At 41.0% G+C, this 16,814-nt stretch overlaps 2 protein-coding genes across 6 annotated transcripts in view; both read right to left on the reverse strand.

Moving 5' to 3' along the window:
* The window catches only part of DYNC1I1 (dynein cytoplasmic 1 intermediate chain 1), a 277,989-nt gene that overhangs the window by 78,582 nt on the left and 182,593 nt on the right, over window positions 1-16,814 (reverse strand). The gene's annotated exons all lie outside the window — the stretch shown is intronic.
* Window positions 8,321-8,721, reverse strand: LOC118666197 (40S ribosomal protein S26-like). The gene has a single exon (XM_036328109.1). The coding sequence runs from the start codon at window positions 8,677-8,679 to the stop codon at window positions 8,332-8,334; it is 348 nt and encodes a 115-aa protein (XP_036184002.1). The 5' UTR covers window positions 8,680-8,721; the 3' UTR covers window positions 8,321-8,331.

Consider the following 16,814-nt stretch of genomic DNA (forward strand, 5'->3'; position numbering starts at 1 on the left):
CAGAGCCTCATGCATCTCCACATGGCAGAATGGACTTTGAGCTGCAGAAATTGATCACCTGACTCAGCCCCTAGCCTACTGTTTGCAACAGGTGATGACAAAGCTAATTAGTACCAACTGTAGTGATATTTACCATGAGGTGGGTACTTCCTGCTGAGAACTGGTTGAGACCAATTCATTCGTTCATGGGCATCTACTGAACAGCTAGCAGCTGGAAACCAATTGGGTCACCACAGACAAGCTCTGTGTATGTATATTGTCACTACTTTAGGAGAAAATGCTTTGTTTTCATCTTGTCTCTACACAGTCAAACCAAAAATGCCATTTTAGTACAACAAGTTTTTCTTAAATGACTGTTTATCTCCCCCCCATAATTATGTGAATTGTTATTAATTATTGTGAAAAGGGAAGACTTTCTCTGCTCTAACTACTTAGAGATAGACACAGGATCTTGGGAACAGTCTTCTGAACTCAAGAAATATGAAATAATACACATGCATTTTTAAAATAAGAGGTTCATATGAGATAGACATCTTGGACAGAGTGGTCACATTTTGGAAGTTAGAGAAAAGGATGGCCTGTGTTTAGGAAAAAGTTCAAAAAACAACCGTCAGTGAAAACTTTTAAGTGCATTTCATCATTACCTGTACCTAAAGAGTCTCTTAAGATGCAAGACACATACTAAACTTCCAGATGAAAATGAGCCTTTATAAACACAAACATTTTCTTGGTACATTCCAGCTAAAAACTACCAAGCAGCCAGGTGAAGAATCTGGGTAACAAGTCCTTTCAGATGCAAAGCCATTCCTAGAAAGTAACTGCTTCACACCATCAACTACATGACCTGTTGGAAACCTTGCTGGTGCCAGGTGTTAGGGTAGGGGTGACCCATCACAGTTACACTGCAGAACAAAAAGGAAGTTTCAGCTTTCTTATTTGCAAAAAGAAAGTTTGTTTCCCTTATAAACTTTGTTTGTAAAGGATCAGTGGCTCTCCCTCTGACTTCAATCCTGACAGCTAGTCAGAGTTCTGTAGAGAATCAGAAAAAGCATTATTCATTTTTAATGAACATTTTATAATAGTTTCAAATTTGCAGAAAAGCCTACACCTCACAGCCTGTTCTCCCTATAGTTAGCATCTTCCTTCTTGTTACATTAACATAGGCCATTTGTCACAACCACTGAACCAATATTGATACACTGAAGTCCATACATAATGCAGATGCTCTTCGTTTTTACCCAATGTCCTTTTTCCATTCCAGGATCCCATCTAGGGCACCACATTCCATTTAGTCATCATGTCTCCTGAGCTTTCTCTAGTCTGTGACAGCTTCTCTGCCTTCCCTTGTTTTTGATAATCTTAACTGTTTCAAGGGGTACTGGTGGTCAGGTATTTCCTTGAATGTCCCTGTATTTGGGTTTGACTTCTTTTTTTTAACTTTTGATTAGGTCTAGACAAAGATCTTTTTAGGTCTTATAAAACATCAGGAGCAAAAAAAATCCAAGATTTGAGGTCAGTTGATGAAAAGGGGGTATTACATGCACACACACACATATTTAATTTTTATTAATTTGTTTATTCCAAATTAATAAAAATTATGGATAAAGCAAGGTGGGGATATGCCATCATACCTGACAGTAATGGTCACTGAAACACGCCCAGGTCAAAGAAGCTTTTTCAGTACAGATTTCTAATCCTTTACCATCCCTTTAGTCAGTCTCTCTCTCTTTGTCTCTTTCTCTCTCTCTCTCAGGCAATATGAAACCCAGGTTGCTATGTGTAGGCTGGAAAGGAATGAGGTACAATCTGAGAGCAAACTTTCACTTCATAAAAAGAATAGGAAGAGATGAATATATGGATTGCTTTACATGTTAAAAAAACACCAGCTTTCTTCAAATCAAATGTCTAACTCCTGCTTAATTAAGAAATAGGAAGTTGATATTTGGGTATGGCATGGGTCGGCATCCAACCCTTTGGTTGATGTAGTATGAATTAGACAGAAGAGATTATTTGAGAGAAGAAAAAGCGTTCCACTCTGACAGGAAAGAGTGTAGGCAGCATTAACTCTAGTGCTTGTTAAAACATGAAGGATTAGTAGAAAAAAGAGAGGGAAAAATTGTGAATGTCTTCAGTTTAGTATCTTCAAAAATGCTTGGGGTTTCTGAGAATGGCTCACCCAAACCACATGAAAGTGATGTTAAGGGATTCAGCCACACGACTTCTCTAAATCAAGAGCTGGGACTGCTCCACTTTCACCATCAAACCATCTTACTTGAAGTGGAGCCACAAATTAAATTTATTTTTTTTATTGAAAAAGCACTAAATCCTTGCAAAGGGGGCAAACACAGCATTCTGAAATATGGGTCCTCCCCCTACTCTCTGCCTCCTCCCCCCATCCCTCCCTTGATAAAGTTAAACCATGTACAAAGAGAGCCAGCTTCTTTGTCTATGAATTCTTCCTTGGTTATGTAAAAAAGGTAGTAATGGCTTTTACCTATAGAATCCCCAAAAATTCATTTATCAGGTGTTCTTTTTTTTACAAGCACAATAATAAGCAGGCTAATCAGATTCAGAACTCTTGTTTTCGCAAGACTGTCTGAACACAATTGTACGATAGAGAGATCTGTGTCTTGCTTTATGGGCAATTTCTTTCTTGAATTTGTAGGGATTCATGATTTATGCTTGAGGAGGTCAAAAAAGGAAGAACATTCAGTCTCCACATGTCACTTAACAACCTCCTGCTGATAAAATAAATCTACATTTGGAGGATCCACCCATGGAGTCATGGAAACTCCCACATTAGCTCATTACCAAGCCACTTAGGTCAGAAATTATAGAGGGACGATTAGAAAAACCCAAAAGCCTAAAGTGTTTCACTAAGCATAGGTAGGCTCTTCACTTTTTTTTTTTTTTTTAAGTTACTGTGGTGGTTTTGTCAGCTGTGACAGTGCATGGAATTAGTCTAAATTTAGGAGGAAAATAAAAGAATTCAGCCAGAATAGATCCCTCCTCGCATTAAAACTATATGGTGAGATGCAAAGGGGAAGTGAGGTCCTATAGCCAAGGAGGCAATGTGGTTCAAAGGCAGAAGTGTCTTTGTCTCTTTTTATCTGCCTGGAATTACTTAGATATGCATATGCCTAAGGCACCTAGATGAACCAGATGACCTTTTAGGACTGTGTCTAGCTTGGTGGTTCTATTGATAAACTGCTACTTTGAAGTACTGAAAAGGACCAGAAAAAACTGGGTTTAAGTGCTTGCTGAAAGATCAATGTTAGAGACAAGAGTAAACTGATTTTTGTGATTGTCATCCAATACCAAGTCTCACCCATCCCCCATCTCCACACCCAACCTTTTCCCTATGAAGATTCTTTGATGTTTAACGAGAGACCCAAAGACTGAGAGTGACTAGAGTGTGGAAAGGGATAAAAATATGTCATGGTGGTTCATTTCTAAGCTGAGATAAATCCCCTCTTAACAGGACATTTATGTAGAGTTGGAGACCAACAGATAAATAGATGTCAAATGCCCCAGGGTTCAACCTGACCTGGTTTTTAAAAGAAGAACAAAACAATAAACAACTCAGAGACAAACAAAAATACATGAATACAAATTCTTTTGGAGTCAAATAATTAAATTTAGGGCACATCAGGGACTTTTCTCTGTCCCTTTTGCCCTCCAGGGAAACCCCACCTAAAAGACTTACAATGCACATTTAAAAGTCCACTTACATGGAGTTTGAAGTTAGTTCTGGAAAGGCCATCTGTCAATAGAATCCTGTCTGAACCGAGTCCTTCATTGAATGATATGGGTGGCAGTGCTCGTCAGGTAGAAGAAATGTGATCACATATGTTAGAATACACCCAATACACGTGTCAGCCAATTATCATAATGGAGTGGAATATTTTGCGTTGTGCAGATCAAAAAAAAAACCAAAAACACAAGGACAGCCCTAGCCAGTTTTCTCAGCGGTTAAAGTATCGGCCTGTGAACTGAAGGGTCTTGGGTTGGATTTCGGTCTTGGGTTGGATTCCGGTCAAGAGCACCTCAGTTGCAGGCTCCTCCCCAGCCTGGGCCCTAGTCAGGGCGTGTGCAGGAGGCAACCAATCGATGTGTTTCTCTCACATCGATGTTTCTCTCCCTCTCTTTCACTCTAAAAAATCAATGGGAAAATATCCTTGGGTGAGGATAAAAATAAATCAATGGAAAAAATATCTCCAGGTGAGGATTACCAAAAATAAAAAAATTTTTTAAAAAATGCACAAGGACAATATTTTTTTTTTCTTAAAAAATATATTTTAAGCCGAAACCTGTTTGGCTCAGTGGATAGAGCATCGGCCTGCGGACTGAAAGGTCCCAGGTTCGATTCCGGTCAAGGGCATGTACCTGGGTTGCGGGCATATCCCCAGTAGGAGATGTGCAGGAGGCAGCTGATCGATGTTTCTCTCTCATCGATGTTTCTGGCTCTCTATCTCTCTCCCTTTCTCTCTGTAAAAAATCAATAAAATATATTAAAAAAAAAAAAATATATATATATATATATATTTTATGCAAAGAATAGGAGCAATTTTCATGGTAGTCTGAGTTTTGTTTATAGATATGCGATGATTATGTTATCTCTGAAATTGGTGGCTGCTGAGATTCAGAAAATGCCCTGTGTGCTTCTCTAAGAGTTGAAAAAGGAGAGGTGTCCAATGTTCCTTGGGACCAAGGAATAATATGAAACCAGATAATGAAGAGTTAAGAAAAACTCAGCCTGCTAATGAACTCCATCCTGCCTTGGTGAGACCACCCTCCTTTTAAGTAAGAGGTAATTTAATATGCATCTAACTCGGTTGTGTTTGGGCTTCATCCAATCTAAGAGTATCCGTGTGATAAATTATAACGAATTGTCTGCAATACTTCACAGAGTGACTATAACAGACCTGAAAAACAAGATCCCTGAGCCTGATTTTCCAGCTCTCTTCGAATACTTTTCGCCTTATTCAGACCCCTCCAAAACTTGAAAATGTTTCTTACAGCTCTCCCACACGGAAAGCTATGCGCTCTGAGCCCCATTTGATTAGATCCACAGTTGTTGGCTGTCTCTATTAAATCAAGCCCCACACTTGAAAATGACACCAACAGTGAGACCAGCCAAATAACATAAGGAGAGAACTAGCATGGCTCCTTCAGTTTCCAAAGGGTTTCTTTACATGTTAATTTCCTTTTGTAATCCCCACTGGGTGTGCTGGGAAGTAGGTTAGTGACACGGACTTGATTCCTATTTCAGATTCTAAAAAAGCACCTGGATCCAGGCACCCAGTGTCTGTGGGGAAAAGGGGCAGAGGCTGAAAAGGGATCAAGAAACTCAAGTTCAAGGAGGGCCTGTCACTACTGCTGTGAAACTTTGTTCCTGTCACTTAACTTCTTTAAGGGCACAGTTTCTTCATTTAGGTTAAAAGCTACTGCCCTAGAGAAAAGGCCAAGTCCTTTTCTTTTAATGGCTTTCCATTGTTCCAGCTCTTCAAGATGCAAAAGCAGGACTGTTATCCTAAAGACATCCTTCATAAATAAAAGCGATTGGATTGGTATTAAGCTGTTTCCTTTCCTGGTCAGAGGACAGCCGTCTTTAGGGTAACACACAAAATTTGTGTCGAAGAAGAGGCGGAATGGGAAATTTTTTTTCATATTCACATGTTACAGATGCTGCGTAAAGATCCATGAGCTGGTATTTAGAACGGATTCTCTGGGTGAAAATCATGCTGATTGTATCAGCTTAATTTCCTCACAGGCCAAATAAAATGGGCACTTTGAACTTGTGAGCCTTCTAAGAGCAGGAGACCACACGCTTCTCTTTTCTCTGTGCTGTGTTTTGTGCCTAAGACGGTTCCTAAGAGTGAGTAGTTTGTACTCATTTCCTATAGGGGCTGTAACATGTTACCACCCACTGAGCGGCTTCAAACAATAAAGATTCATTATCCTACAGTTCTGGAGCCCATGGCAGGGCTGCATTCTCTTCTGGAGGCTCGAGGGGAGAATCAATTTCCCTGCCTTCTTTCCAGCTCGTGAGGCCGGCCTCGTTCATTGGCTCATGGCTGGTCACCTTCCACCTTCCAAGCAGCAATGGCCCGTAGAGTCTTGTTCACATCACATCACTTTGATTCTGCTTCCATCATCCTATTTCCTTCTGAGCCTGACTCTCCTGCCAGCCTCTCATGTATAAGGACTCTTGTGGTCCCAGTGGGTCCACCCAGTTGATTCAGGATCCTTAACTGAATCCCAAGATCCTTAACTGAATCCCATCTGCAAAGTCCCTTTTGCCATGTGAAGTAACATATTCCCAGGTTCCTGGGATTAGGAGGTGGACATCTTTGGGTGGCCATTATTCTGCCTACCACAGCATTTAATACATATTTGATCAACCTGTAAATATTTTGAGAAAATGGTAAACTAAACACTTCGAATTATTTGTTAGTTTAGGTAATTCCTACAGCCCATCACTAGCCAAAGTCAGGATCACATGCACACTCTGCACTGCTGATCCCTCCCAGACACAGGGCCTTCATACTCATTTAACCTCATGGTCACTGGACCCTGATTTGGCTTAAAAAAATGCACTCTGGTCCTATTTTGCTGGGTGGACAGACTGTAACCTGCTGTGACATATTTTCCTAACCAAGTTAAGTGACTTGCTTACTGTCATATAGAGACAAAGTTATAGCCATAATAGAGATTTAAAACTCCTGTCCACTTCTTTTGTAACTTGGCTCACATTAAACTCCTTTTTCCAATTACCATTAAATCACATCAACCAACAAAAAAAGAGGAGCTGGTCATCTTCAGGCAGGAGTAGAGGCACAGAGCATTTTGAAATCCTATCAGAGAAAACCTAAGTTCTGCCATTATTAACAACCTCCGAGTCTTATATCTTCTCCTTCCAAAATAACCCCACAAATCTAAGTCACAATCACCTTTCCCACCAGAGGTGCTACCAACCATCATGTCAATCAAGGTCCATACATCTTATGTCAAAACTTTCAAATTTGTCCTAATAAGTTATCTCCAACTGCCACCCAACTCTTCTCCCACCAATGTAGTTTCAGGATAATTTTTGCAGGCAACCAAGAGGAACTTTAGTGATGGACAATTCCATATTTTCCTTTGGAAGTTTGGAAAGGAGTTTTTAGGGGTAAAACAGACAGGTTTAGGCAATTTTAGAAATTAAGGGTCCATGCAAAAAGCACAGGGCTACAGAGCTGCAAAGGGCACATTTCCATAGACTAAGGGAGCTGGTAACCGCAGAAGGGATACATTTATAAAATAAAGGGAAGAAGCCCCACATCCAGAGGGGAAGAAGAAAGCCCAGAGGGGATAGGGAAACAGTAAGGGAGAAGGAGGGAACCTCACGTACTTCGTGTGAGGTTTGAGCTTTGGAGTCGCTATAGTGTCCAATCTAAGGGGGATAGTGACCAATAAAGGGGATACCAAGGCACAAAGATCTGAAGCCTTTATAAACTAGAGAAGAGGGACTTAGTAGGGCTCTTTCCCCCTCTCCACGTGAGAGTCTATACTTGTTTCTCAATAAATTTCCACCTTTTGCTATACCACCTTTCGTCTGTGGTTTCCTTCTTCGGCTCCACAAGACAAAGAACCCAGGAATCATCCCGCCCAGGGTAACACCACAATTTTCCCCTATCAGTTTTCCAATTGTTTTGAAACTACTGACATGTTAAACCTGTTAGTCTGTGTGACTTGGGTAAACCAGTTAAAACAATCACAGGAACCTCATCTTATCTTTAATTTAATTATAGTATTAAGAAAGGGATGACAACCTACGATATTTGTCCAAGGCCAGTTCTATCAATGTATCATCTATAACTGGTGTCAAAGAGTAATTTGGAATAATTGAAAATTAATTAAACACTGTATGTTGAGAGAAGAGATAAATATTGAAAATCAGATTGACATGCAACAACACTTCAGAATTTTATACCCCGGCATTCTTCTATTTTAAATCTGGCAAGGATACCATATTATATCAGTTACAAAGTCCACAGATTCACTTATTGATTATCTTAAGTACAAACAGAATAACTCTCTGTGGCCTAGAGGAAAAAAATTGTGCAAGACTCAGAAGGTGTAAATTCTCCTGAGCAATTTTCTCTGCAATTCTCGTAGGCCGTTAAATATTTAGCACCTACTGTTTGTATATATAAACCTAAGGTGGGTTTAACAAACCATATAGCTCTCACTGAAGAATGAGAATTTCTTTTCTTTTTTTTTTTAAATACAATTTCCATTTATTATCCCCCAAGAGAACTTTTCTTCACTCTTTAAAGACTCAGCTCCTTACATGGGCTTTGGTGGAGGTCGTGGGGCAGCACTGGCAGGTCTAAATCGGGGTGGGGGTGTTTGGTCCTTCCGGGCTTCATGAGAACGATTCCTGACTACCTTGCTGTGAATGGCACAGCTCACACAGTAATGCAGCTTCACATACAGCTTGGGAAGCACATGGGCGTCAAAGACACTCGCTTTGGAGATGTCCCGAACGGCTGCGGCCTCCACTATGTTTCGAATGACAAACTTCTTAATGGCCTTGTCCTTGGGCATGCACCGGGCGCAGTTGGTGCAACGAATAGGCTGCACATGGCCTTGGCCTTTTTTGGCACGACCATTATTCCTTCTTTTCTTGGTCATCTTGGAAACGAGGACCCGAGAGAGCAAGAATGAGAATTTCTGTGGGAAAGTCTAGTTCAAAGGTAAATAAATTTCTATATATTTTTCCTAATTTAATTCTGTATTCTTGAACATAAGCCTTAAAATGTAAAGAAAGTGGGCAAACATATATATATATATATATATATATATATATATATATATATACACACACACACACACTAGAGTCCCGAGTGCACAAATTTTTGTGCACTCGGGGGTAGGGGGTCCTCTCAGCCCGGCCTGTGCCCTCTCGCAGTCTGGGACCCCTCAGGGGATGACCACCTGCTGTCTTAGGCCTGCTCCCCAGGGGATTGGGCCTAAGATGGCAATCAGACATCCCTCTGGCAGCCCGGCAGCCCTCGGGGGATGTCGCACTGCTGAGGAGGCAGGAGAGGCTCCCAACACCACCGCTGTACTGGCAGCCATCAGCCTGGCTTGTGGCTGAGCAGACCTCCCCCATGTGGGAGCGCACTGACCACCAGAGGGCAGCTCCTGCATTGAGCATCTGCCCCCTGGTGGTCAGTGTGTGTCATAGTGACCAGTCATTCCCAGTCTTTCTGCTGTTAGGGTCAGTTTGCATATTACCCTTTCACTATATAGGATAGAGGCCTGGTGCACGGGTGGGGGCCGGCTGGTTTGCCTTGAAGGGTGTCCCGGATCAGGGTGGGGGTCCCGTTTGGGTGCCTGGCCAGCCTGGGTGAGGGGCTGATGGCTGTTTTCAGGCTGGCCACACCCCCTTTGGGGGGGGTCCCCACTGGAGTGCCTGGCCAGTTTGGGTGAGGGACTGAGGGCCATTTTCAGGCTGGCCGGCGACTGAAGCTCCCAGCCTCTCCTTTTTTTCTTTTTTCTTTTTTTAATTCTGGGATTTATTTACCTTCTATAATTGAAACTTTGTTGCCATCACTGGAGCTGAGAGCTAGGCTCCTGCTCGCTCCAGCTCTGAGGCCACGGCCTGCTGAAAGCAGGTATCTGGGGTTTGTTTAGCAGAAGCTTCTATAATTGAAACTTTGTTGCCGTCACTGGAGCTAAGAGCTGGGCTCCTGCTCGCTCCAACTCTGTGGCCACGACCTGCTGAAAGCAGGTATCTGGGGGTTTTTTAGCTTCTATAATTGAAACTTTGTTGCTTTCGGACTCAGAGCCAGGCCGCGGCAGGCGGGGAACCTTGGCTTCCTCCATCACTGGAGCAAGCAAGCCTCCTGCTTGCTTCAGCTGTGTGGCTTCCAGCCGCCATCTTGGTTGGGTTAATTTGCATATCTTGCTGATTAGCCTATGGGAGGTGTAGCGAAGGTATGGTCAGTTACCATGTTTATCTATTATTAGATAGGATATATCTATCTATCTATCTATCTATCTATCTATCTATCTATCTATATAGAGAGAGAGAGAGAGAAAGAGAGAGAGAGAGAGAGTTGATAATATTTAATATCAAGAAGCAGGACAAATAAAGTTGACTTCCAAATAACTACTTCTGGAGTCAGAAAACGTCATAACTTGATGGCAATAATGTCTTTCATATGGCAAATAGAAGGTACTGTGGAAAGTTCTGTGTCTATATTTGCCAGTCAAAGGCAAAGTTGAAGAAATTGATTGAAGGCATAAAAAAAATTTTTTTTTAATTAAACTACTTTTTCCCAAGGCAATCAGACCAGGAAGGCAATAAGAGTTTCATTTTCCTGTATACCTGTTTTTCACCCAACTCCCTTCCAAATGCAGACAAGGGCTCTAGCTAGCTACAAGTGGTCACACATCTGGAAGACTATTTTAAAACACATTCAAAATGTTTTGACTACATGATGCCAAGCATCTGGCAATACAAACTTCTCTTAGGTATTTTTCTTCTATAGAATTCAGTCTTGTGTAGACAGCCACTGTGCCAGATTTTGAACTACACGTTTTATTTGTGGAATGATGGAAATACATATGCAAAGGTAAGGTTTTCTTTATGATTTTGATTTAGGTAGATTTAAATGATGTTAACAGAGTTGCCATTGATTCTTGCATTATTTGAACTCTCCCTCTGCCCTCAAAAGCCCTTCAGTGGCCTCTACTGGTCATTCCCACCCCAGGAACATTCTCTCCCAGATGAGCAGCACTCGCTTGTCTAAATACTAACTGACTTTATTGGTTTCATTCCACAGCAAAGATGAGGAAAAGCGAGGCTTCTAGTTTTCCCTGTCTAATAGGAACCAGCCTTAGGAATACCTGTGGTTCACCAACCATCCCTAAACCATTTGCAGGATCTTGAGGTAGGAGGTAGGTATTCTTCATGTGAGGTCGCCTCCCTCTAAATGCAGACTAGCTCAGCCTTTCAAAGGCCTTTTCCACAAACTAAGCTAACTATCCCTATCTCCACTCCATTTTCAACTTTTATACTAAGTCCTAAGCCTGATGATACCACAGTGGGTAAACTATGCACGAATTATCTGAGTTTTGTAGCTTGCAACCTACCACAGATCACACATTCTTGCTTTTGAGTTTGGAGAGGAGGAATAAATTCATCTTCATCATGTACACACCATCTTGAGGCCTTGCCACCTAGCACGGTGCTAGACACAACAAATATCTACTGAACTGCTTTGGATAAAATGCAGTCTGCTCCAGATCACCACATTTCAAGCATGCAATAAAATTAAACAGTAGCCAGGTTTGAGCCTACACAGTGTTCACAATTTGGACAGTCTTGAATAGCTGACTAGTGGGACAGGTCTGCCAGAACCCTGCTTGCATTAGGGTGCTACTGAGAAAATACAAAGACTATACGTATCATAAACTTTGGAGACAGTGGCACACCAGCTTGCATTACTTAGGCATCCTCGGGACAAAGAATATACACTTAGGGGAGAGAATCATTCTGTCTCCTTCTTCATGAACATTCCCTGACCGGACTGGCTTCAGTTCTACCAGTCACTGGGCTGGTCAGGTTGCTGGGGCACGATCAGCAACGATGGCACTGCAGCCGTGGAGGCCAGCGAATGGTTGTGAAGGTCACTCTGGAGGTGAGTGACGGCCAGCTCTGGGGTGCCGGGTGGGAAAGGCAATGGGGCTTGGGTGCTGGAGTCCAACAAGCTGCCGTTAGCATCACCGGTGGTCCTCGGAACCCCTTGCAGCCTTCTTTGGCAGCTCCCAGGAAAAACATGGGGGGAATTTGAAGAGCTCAGAAACCCTAAATTGCAGATGAGGTGACAACTACAGAAATATGGTTTATATTTTTAACAAGATCTCATTTAACTAGTCATATGTGATCTAGGAAAACCTGGATTTGATAAACGGATTTCATACAAAGATAAAAATAGGAAAAACAACTTTTATGACATCAAGCAACATATTTTGCTATTTTATAACATATAGCATAAAATATTGCTATTTCACTTTTAAATATATTTTAAATCAAGTATTTGAAGCAGTTTCATGATTCTCTAAGTTAAAAACCTACCCAAGAAAGATGTAGAAAGCATCCTAAAGGGTTAATAGTTCTAAGGTAGAGAAAGTCCTTTAACTCAGAATTCCTCAAGAAAATCAGCTTTATCTGTAGGTTTTACAAATAACAGCAATTGGTGGCTAATCTTTCTAACCTTTAGTCAGTTTTGTGTTGATGAAAAAACAGAATCAGGGATTATCACTTCTACAAAGACTGTTTAGACATCGAAGTGACATAATCACTATATAAAATATAATTCCAATTATCTCAGTTTTAAACACTGAGTAAAAATCATTTCATTTTCTACCAGGGAAACTATTTTAATAATTTTAACCGCTTTTTAGATTACATCAATTCTTTGAGATGAAGTATGACGGAGAATCAAAATAATCTTTGTAAATTGAGCTCTATTGCAAAAAATGATTTCCATTCTTCAGCAGGGATATTAAGGGATAACCTTTCGAGTGTCTTTCCCGTGCATTTCTCTTCTTCCTCTACCTCTCCCGTCTTTCCCAGCTCAAAGCAAACCTGACACGTGAAAACAGACTCTGCTTAATGACCCCTTCCCTCTGCTTTCTCCCATTCTCTTTCATTCTCCTTCCCAACTTTGCATCTCTCTTCTCATTTTCCTTTTTTCTTTCCGGGGAATGACCACCTCAAAGGATTAATTCAGAACAGGCAGCAGAAAATGGTAACAAGAGTGGGCAAATCAGGATGTGGATTTAAAATCAAGAGGTATTTTAAAGGAGGAGAGTTACTCAAATTAAACATATGTTAAGAATATGGGTTTGTTGTTCATGGCATACCTGCTGCCTGTGATCCCACCCTCAGCGGATCAGCCTTCAAGGGCAGAGCATTCCCTAGTGGAATAATAAATACAGCGGCCTGAGAGGATAGGGATCTAAGCGGCCCAGCGAGCTTCCTTTCCTCTGGGTCTGACTTCGCTGTTGGAACACAGGTGGTAACTGAACTAGCTGAACTAGCGAAATGGATCGTGGCCCCTCTGGCTCAGAGCCAGAGAGAATAGAATTCAGTCTCCAAATTATCAGGCTCTGGGCATATATAAATTCTAATATAGATCTTGGCATAAAGAGCAAACTTCATTTTAATGGATACTGCCTGTTTTCCAACCCATCATCTTTCTTACCGTGATACATGTGAACTGCGCAGTAAAAAGTCCATTCATTGGTCACTTTAAAAACACGCTGTGCCTAACGTTAGCATGTTTTTTTTTGGGCTAACCTGCCATCGACATGAGGGTATGGCAGATGTGTTCTGCAGGTAAAACTGAAAGCCTTGCCCTATATTCTATACTTTCATTCTTCCCAATGTAATGTATTTTGCAGTCCTCGGCTGTCCTAGAATTATGTACCCAAACATTATTGATATGAGCTAGTCAACTATACTTATTAAAAGCAGAAACTATATAAAGTAGAAATATATGATTTATTTGCTCATTTATATCCTTCCTTACTTTAGAGGTGTTTTGAGGTTCAGACCAGTAATATAATATATTTATGGGCCGAATTCATTCTACTGATAGGCAAGATTCTACAGTCGTAGGTCCCTCAAGATAAGAATCCATGCTATAGACAACATTAAAATATCCATAAGTGTTTTGAGGGAAATTTTTTAAATTTGGTATTGAAATAATATGGGTCTGAGACGCTCAAGAGGCTCTTTCCCCCTGTATTTTGATATTATTCCTAGAACATAAGAACTACTTATGAAATTGTTACAGATTTATAAAGGGTAACTGGTTTCCCTTTATACTGTCTATAAAAAATAGTACTTGGCTAACTAAATGAATGGTGTTGGGAAATACTTTCTAAGTCCCTCAAGCATTTTATAAATGTATGTCTATGGACTATAATATACAAATAACAAAACATTCCTAACTCTTCATTTAAGCAATTAGGCCCTTGATGTTTGATTACTAGTTCAGGTTATCACACACTCTTAGCAATATATTTTCACTGCAGTAACAACGTCCCAAATCAGCGAATATCATATCAGCGGTCCTGATATATGAAAATAAATTTCTCTTTATACAAAGGATAGTGTGGAGAGTGCAATTATTTACTTTTCAAAAAAAAAAGAGATTCATTTAGTTATCTCCTTTAGCGAGCTATGGATGATTTAAGAACTGGCCCTCTTTCTTCCTGTCGTCTGAATGTGTGATGTGTTCCAGAACTTGGCTCAAATGTCCCTCTTACAAAGGAGAGAACATACCGTAATGTTCTACAGGCAGGAGGTTTGTGTTAAGCCTGTCTCAGTAGCTTTCAATATATAGAGGGGAAATTTCAGTTCCAAAATTTAGCAAGTCTTCACAGTTTTACTAAGTGCATTGAAGGACATGGCAGGAAACACAGAGAGAACATGGTCAGAAGCCTGGCTGTGGGGGCAGAGGATGATGGGCAGAGCACAGGTAGATCTTTGCTTTCCCTGAGCATCTTCCCCCCAAATTGAAGTTTTTTAAACAATTTTCATGGCAGTAGGGTTGACACAATGTTGTTATGCCTTTGATAAAATGCTGTTAAAGGAAGCCAGGTTGGGGACAAGGATGGCGAGACACACGAGGAAGGTGGTGGGGGAGGAGAGGCGGTGCTGTGTTTGTGTGCTCATGCTCACCCATCTGCCCTGCTCCCAGAATGGGTCCCTTTGCATTCCGACCTGACTTGGCTTCTGTTCTTGATGAGCAATCCTCTAGGACAGAATTCAAGCTCCCTGCGAAACTCTCTAGCACCAGCCAGAGGTGGGTGGTTTGCCCTGGGACAGCAGCATGAGCGGTGTTCAAGCAAGAGAGATGGTGACTTGGCAGGGAAGTCGGATTATTCAAAAGAATTCAGAGTTTGAATAAGTCGGTGCAGAGAACCACAAAAGTTTCTCCGAACTCTGAGATTCTACAATTCTATATATTAATACTCTTATGAAAAAAGTATTACATCATATATGAGAAACAAGCACACACACACACACACACAAAAAAAAACACACAAAAAAATCTCCCTTCATTCTCCATAGGGTAGAACACGATTAAACTATCTTAAAATAGGAGTTTGACATACGCTGGGGTTTACATTTCCATTTACTTAAGAAACGATGAAAAGAAAAAATCAAAAATATATTTTCTGGTTACAAATATTAAATGGGTATGGATTCCGAACTATGGGTCAGTAGTTCAGATTGGCTAATACAATGTCTCCGTTGCTAAAACAAAATTAAATTAATTTTATAATGGAAATCTCCAGGAGTCCAAAGAAATTCTGTGCACTTCCGTCTACCCCCTATTTTGTGTGTGTGTGTGTGTGTATGTGTTGTGTGTGCACTTTGATGTTAAAGGAGCACATTTGCTTTGATTGTGGAGCTCTTCCCAGACATGAAAAGCCACTGTTTCTAGTTTTTATGCTTAGAAAATGCTCAAAATGCTCCCTCTTTCTGGGGGAACTAAATACTGTGCCACCTTTGAGAGTCAAGCCCTTTGAGCCCATCAACTATTGTTGGAAACCTTCTGATTCTATTTTTGTAGAATCTTTGTCCCTTGTTTTCTGAAAGGCTCAGAACCCTTAGATGAACATTCTTCTAGTGGCAATTTTAACATAGCTGAATGCTTTTATTTGTGCTGCAGGTAGCACACACGGTAAAATACATCATTAAATCAATGCTGCGCCCATACAGAAGCTCTTTTCCAGGAGCTGTTTGCCGGCTGCCCTGCTGTGGGATCCGAGGGTGGGATACTTTTGATTTTAGGCATAAAAAAAGGGGGTGGGGGAGCCAGGCTTTTAGTGATGGAGCCTTTCAGGGCCCTGGGGCCACTCTTATACATCTCGAGCCAGAGACCACAGTGTGCGACATCGCTGTTCACACAGAGCCCCCACCAAGGTTAAAAACCACATATAAGACAAGCTAATTTACTAAAATGTGGACCAAGTGCAGAATAAGCCAAAGGGAAAACTTGTGCGTAAGCTGCTTATCTGCTGTTCTTGGGAAGGTGAGGGGATTCTGGCAACGCTTTGCGGGCTTTGAGGACATTTTGGCCTCTCTCTGCATCGTGCTCTGGAGCTATTTCTTCCATTTTTTCATGCCGTCTCGGTAACACAACCTCTTTACATAGTTTATCTCAGGAAATGACAATTGGCTGTCGAATCCCATACAAATTGATTGGATCTGACAGCTTAAAGGAATAAATCTTCTGCAGAGAAGAAAGTTTTTACTTATACTCTTGTATTTTCAATCTTTTTTTCCTTTTTACCCCTTTCTTGCTTAATTTTATTATTTCAATTAGATCATTTAAAAATCAACACATCACATACCAACCTCCCCTAAGAGCAATCATAAGATTTGATGATTTTTCTGATACACGGGCTAGGGTTTCAAATTTGCATTATTTTATCTACTGAATTAACTATGAGTTCTAAACCAAACTAATGCCGCCATGTGTTTTTAAACATCTCTAATCTAAACCATCTGGAGAGGCACGGTTTTGCAAAGGCATCCCTTTCAGGACACTCTGTGGATTTTGTCACTGCTTGAGGTTTTGGCAAACCATCAACATTACTATAATTCTCTTTCATGAAATATAGCTTTTGACTAGGATTTTAGAGTCTTGGGTGTGTGTGTGCATTTATATGAGTGTGGGTACTTGTGTATCATTTTTGCTCATGTCCCTTTCTCTTCTCAGAAGACCATATTTATA

This window comes from Myotis myotis, unplaced genomic scaffold, assembly GCF_014108235.1.
Source record: "Myotis myotis isolate mMyoMyo1 unplaced genomic scaffold, mMyoMyo1.p scaffold_m19_p_11, whole genome shotgun sequence".
NCBI classification, from domain to species: domain Eukaryota; kingdom Metazoa; phylum Chordata; class Mammalia; order Chiroptera; family Vespertilionidae; genus Myotis; species Myotis myotis.

What these genes read in the sequence shown, in the direction of transcription:
- LOC118666197 (XM_036328109.1), bottom strand. Translation starts at nt 8,679, where the DNA reads ATGACCAAGAAAAGAAGGAATAATGGTCGTGCCAAAAAAGGCCAAGGC.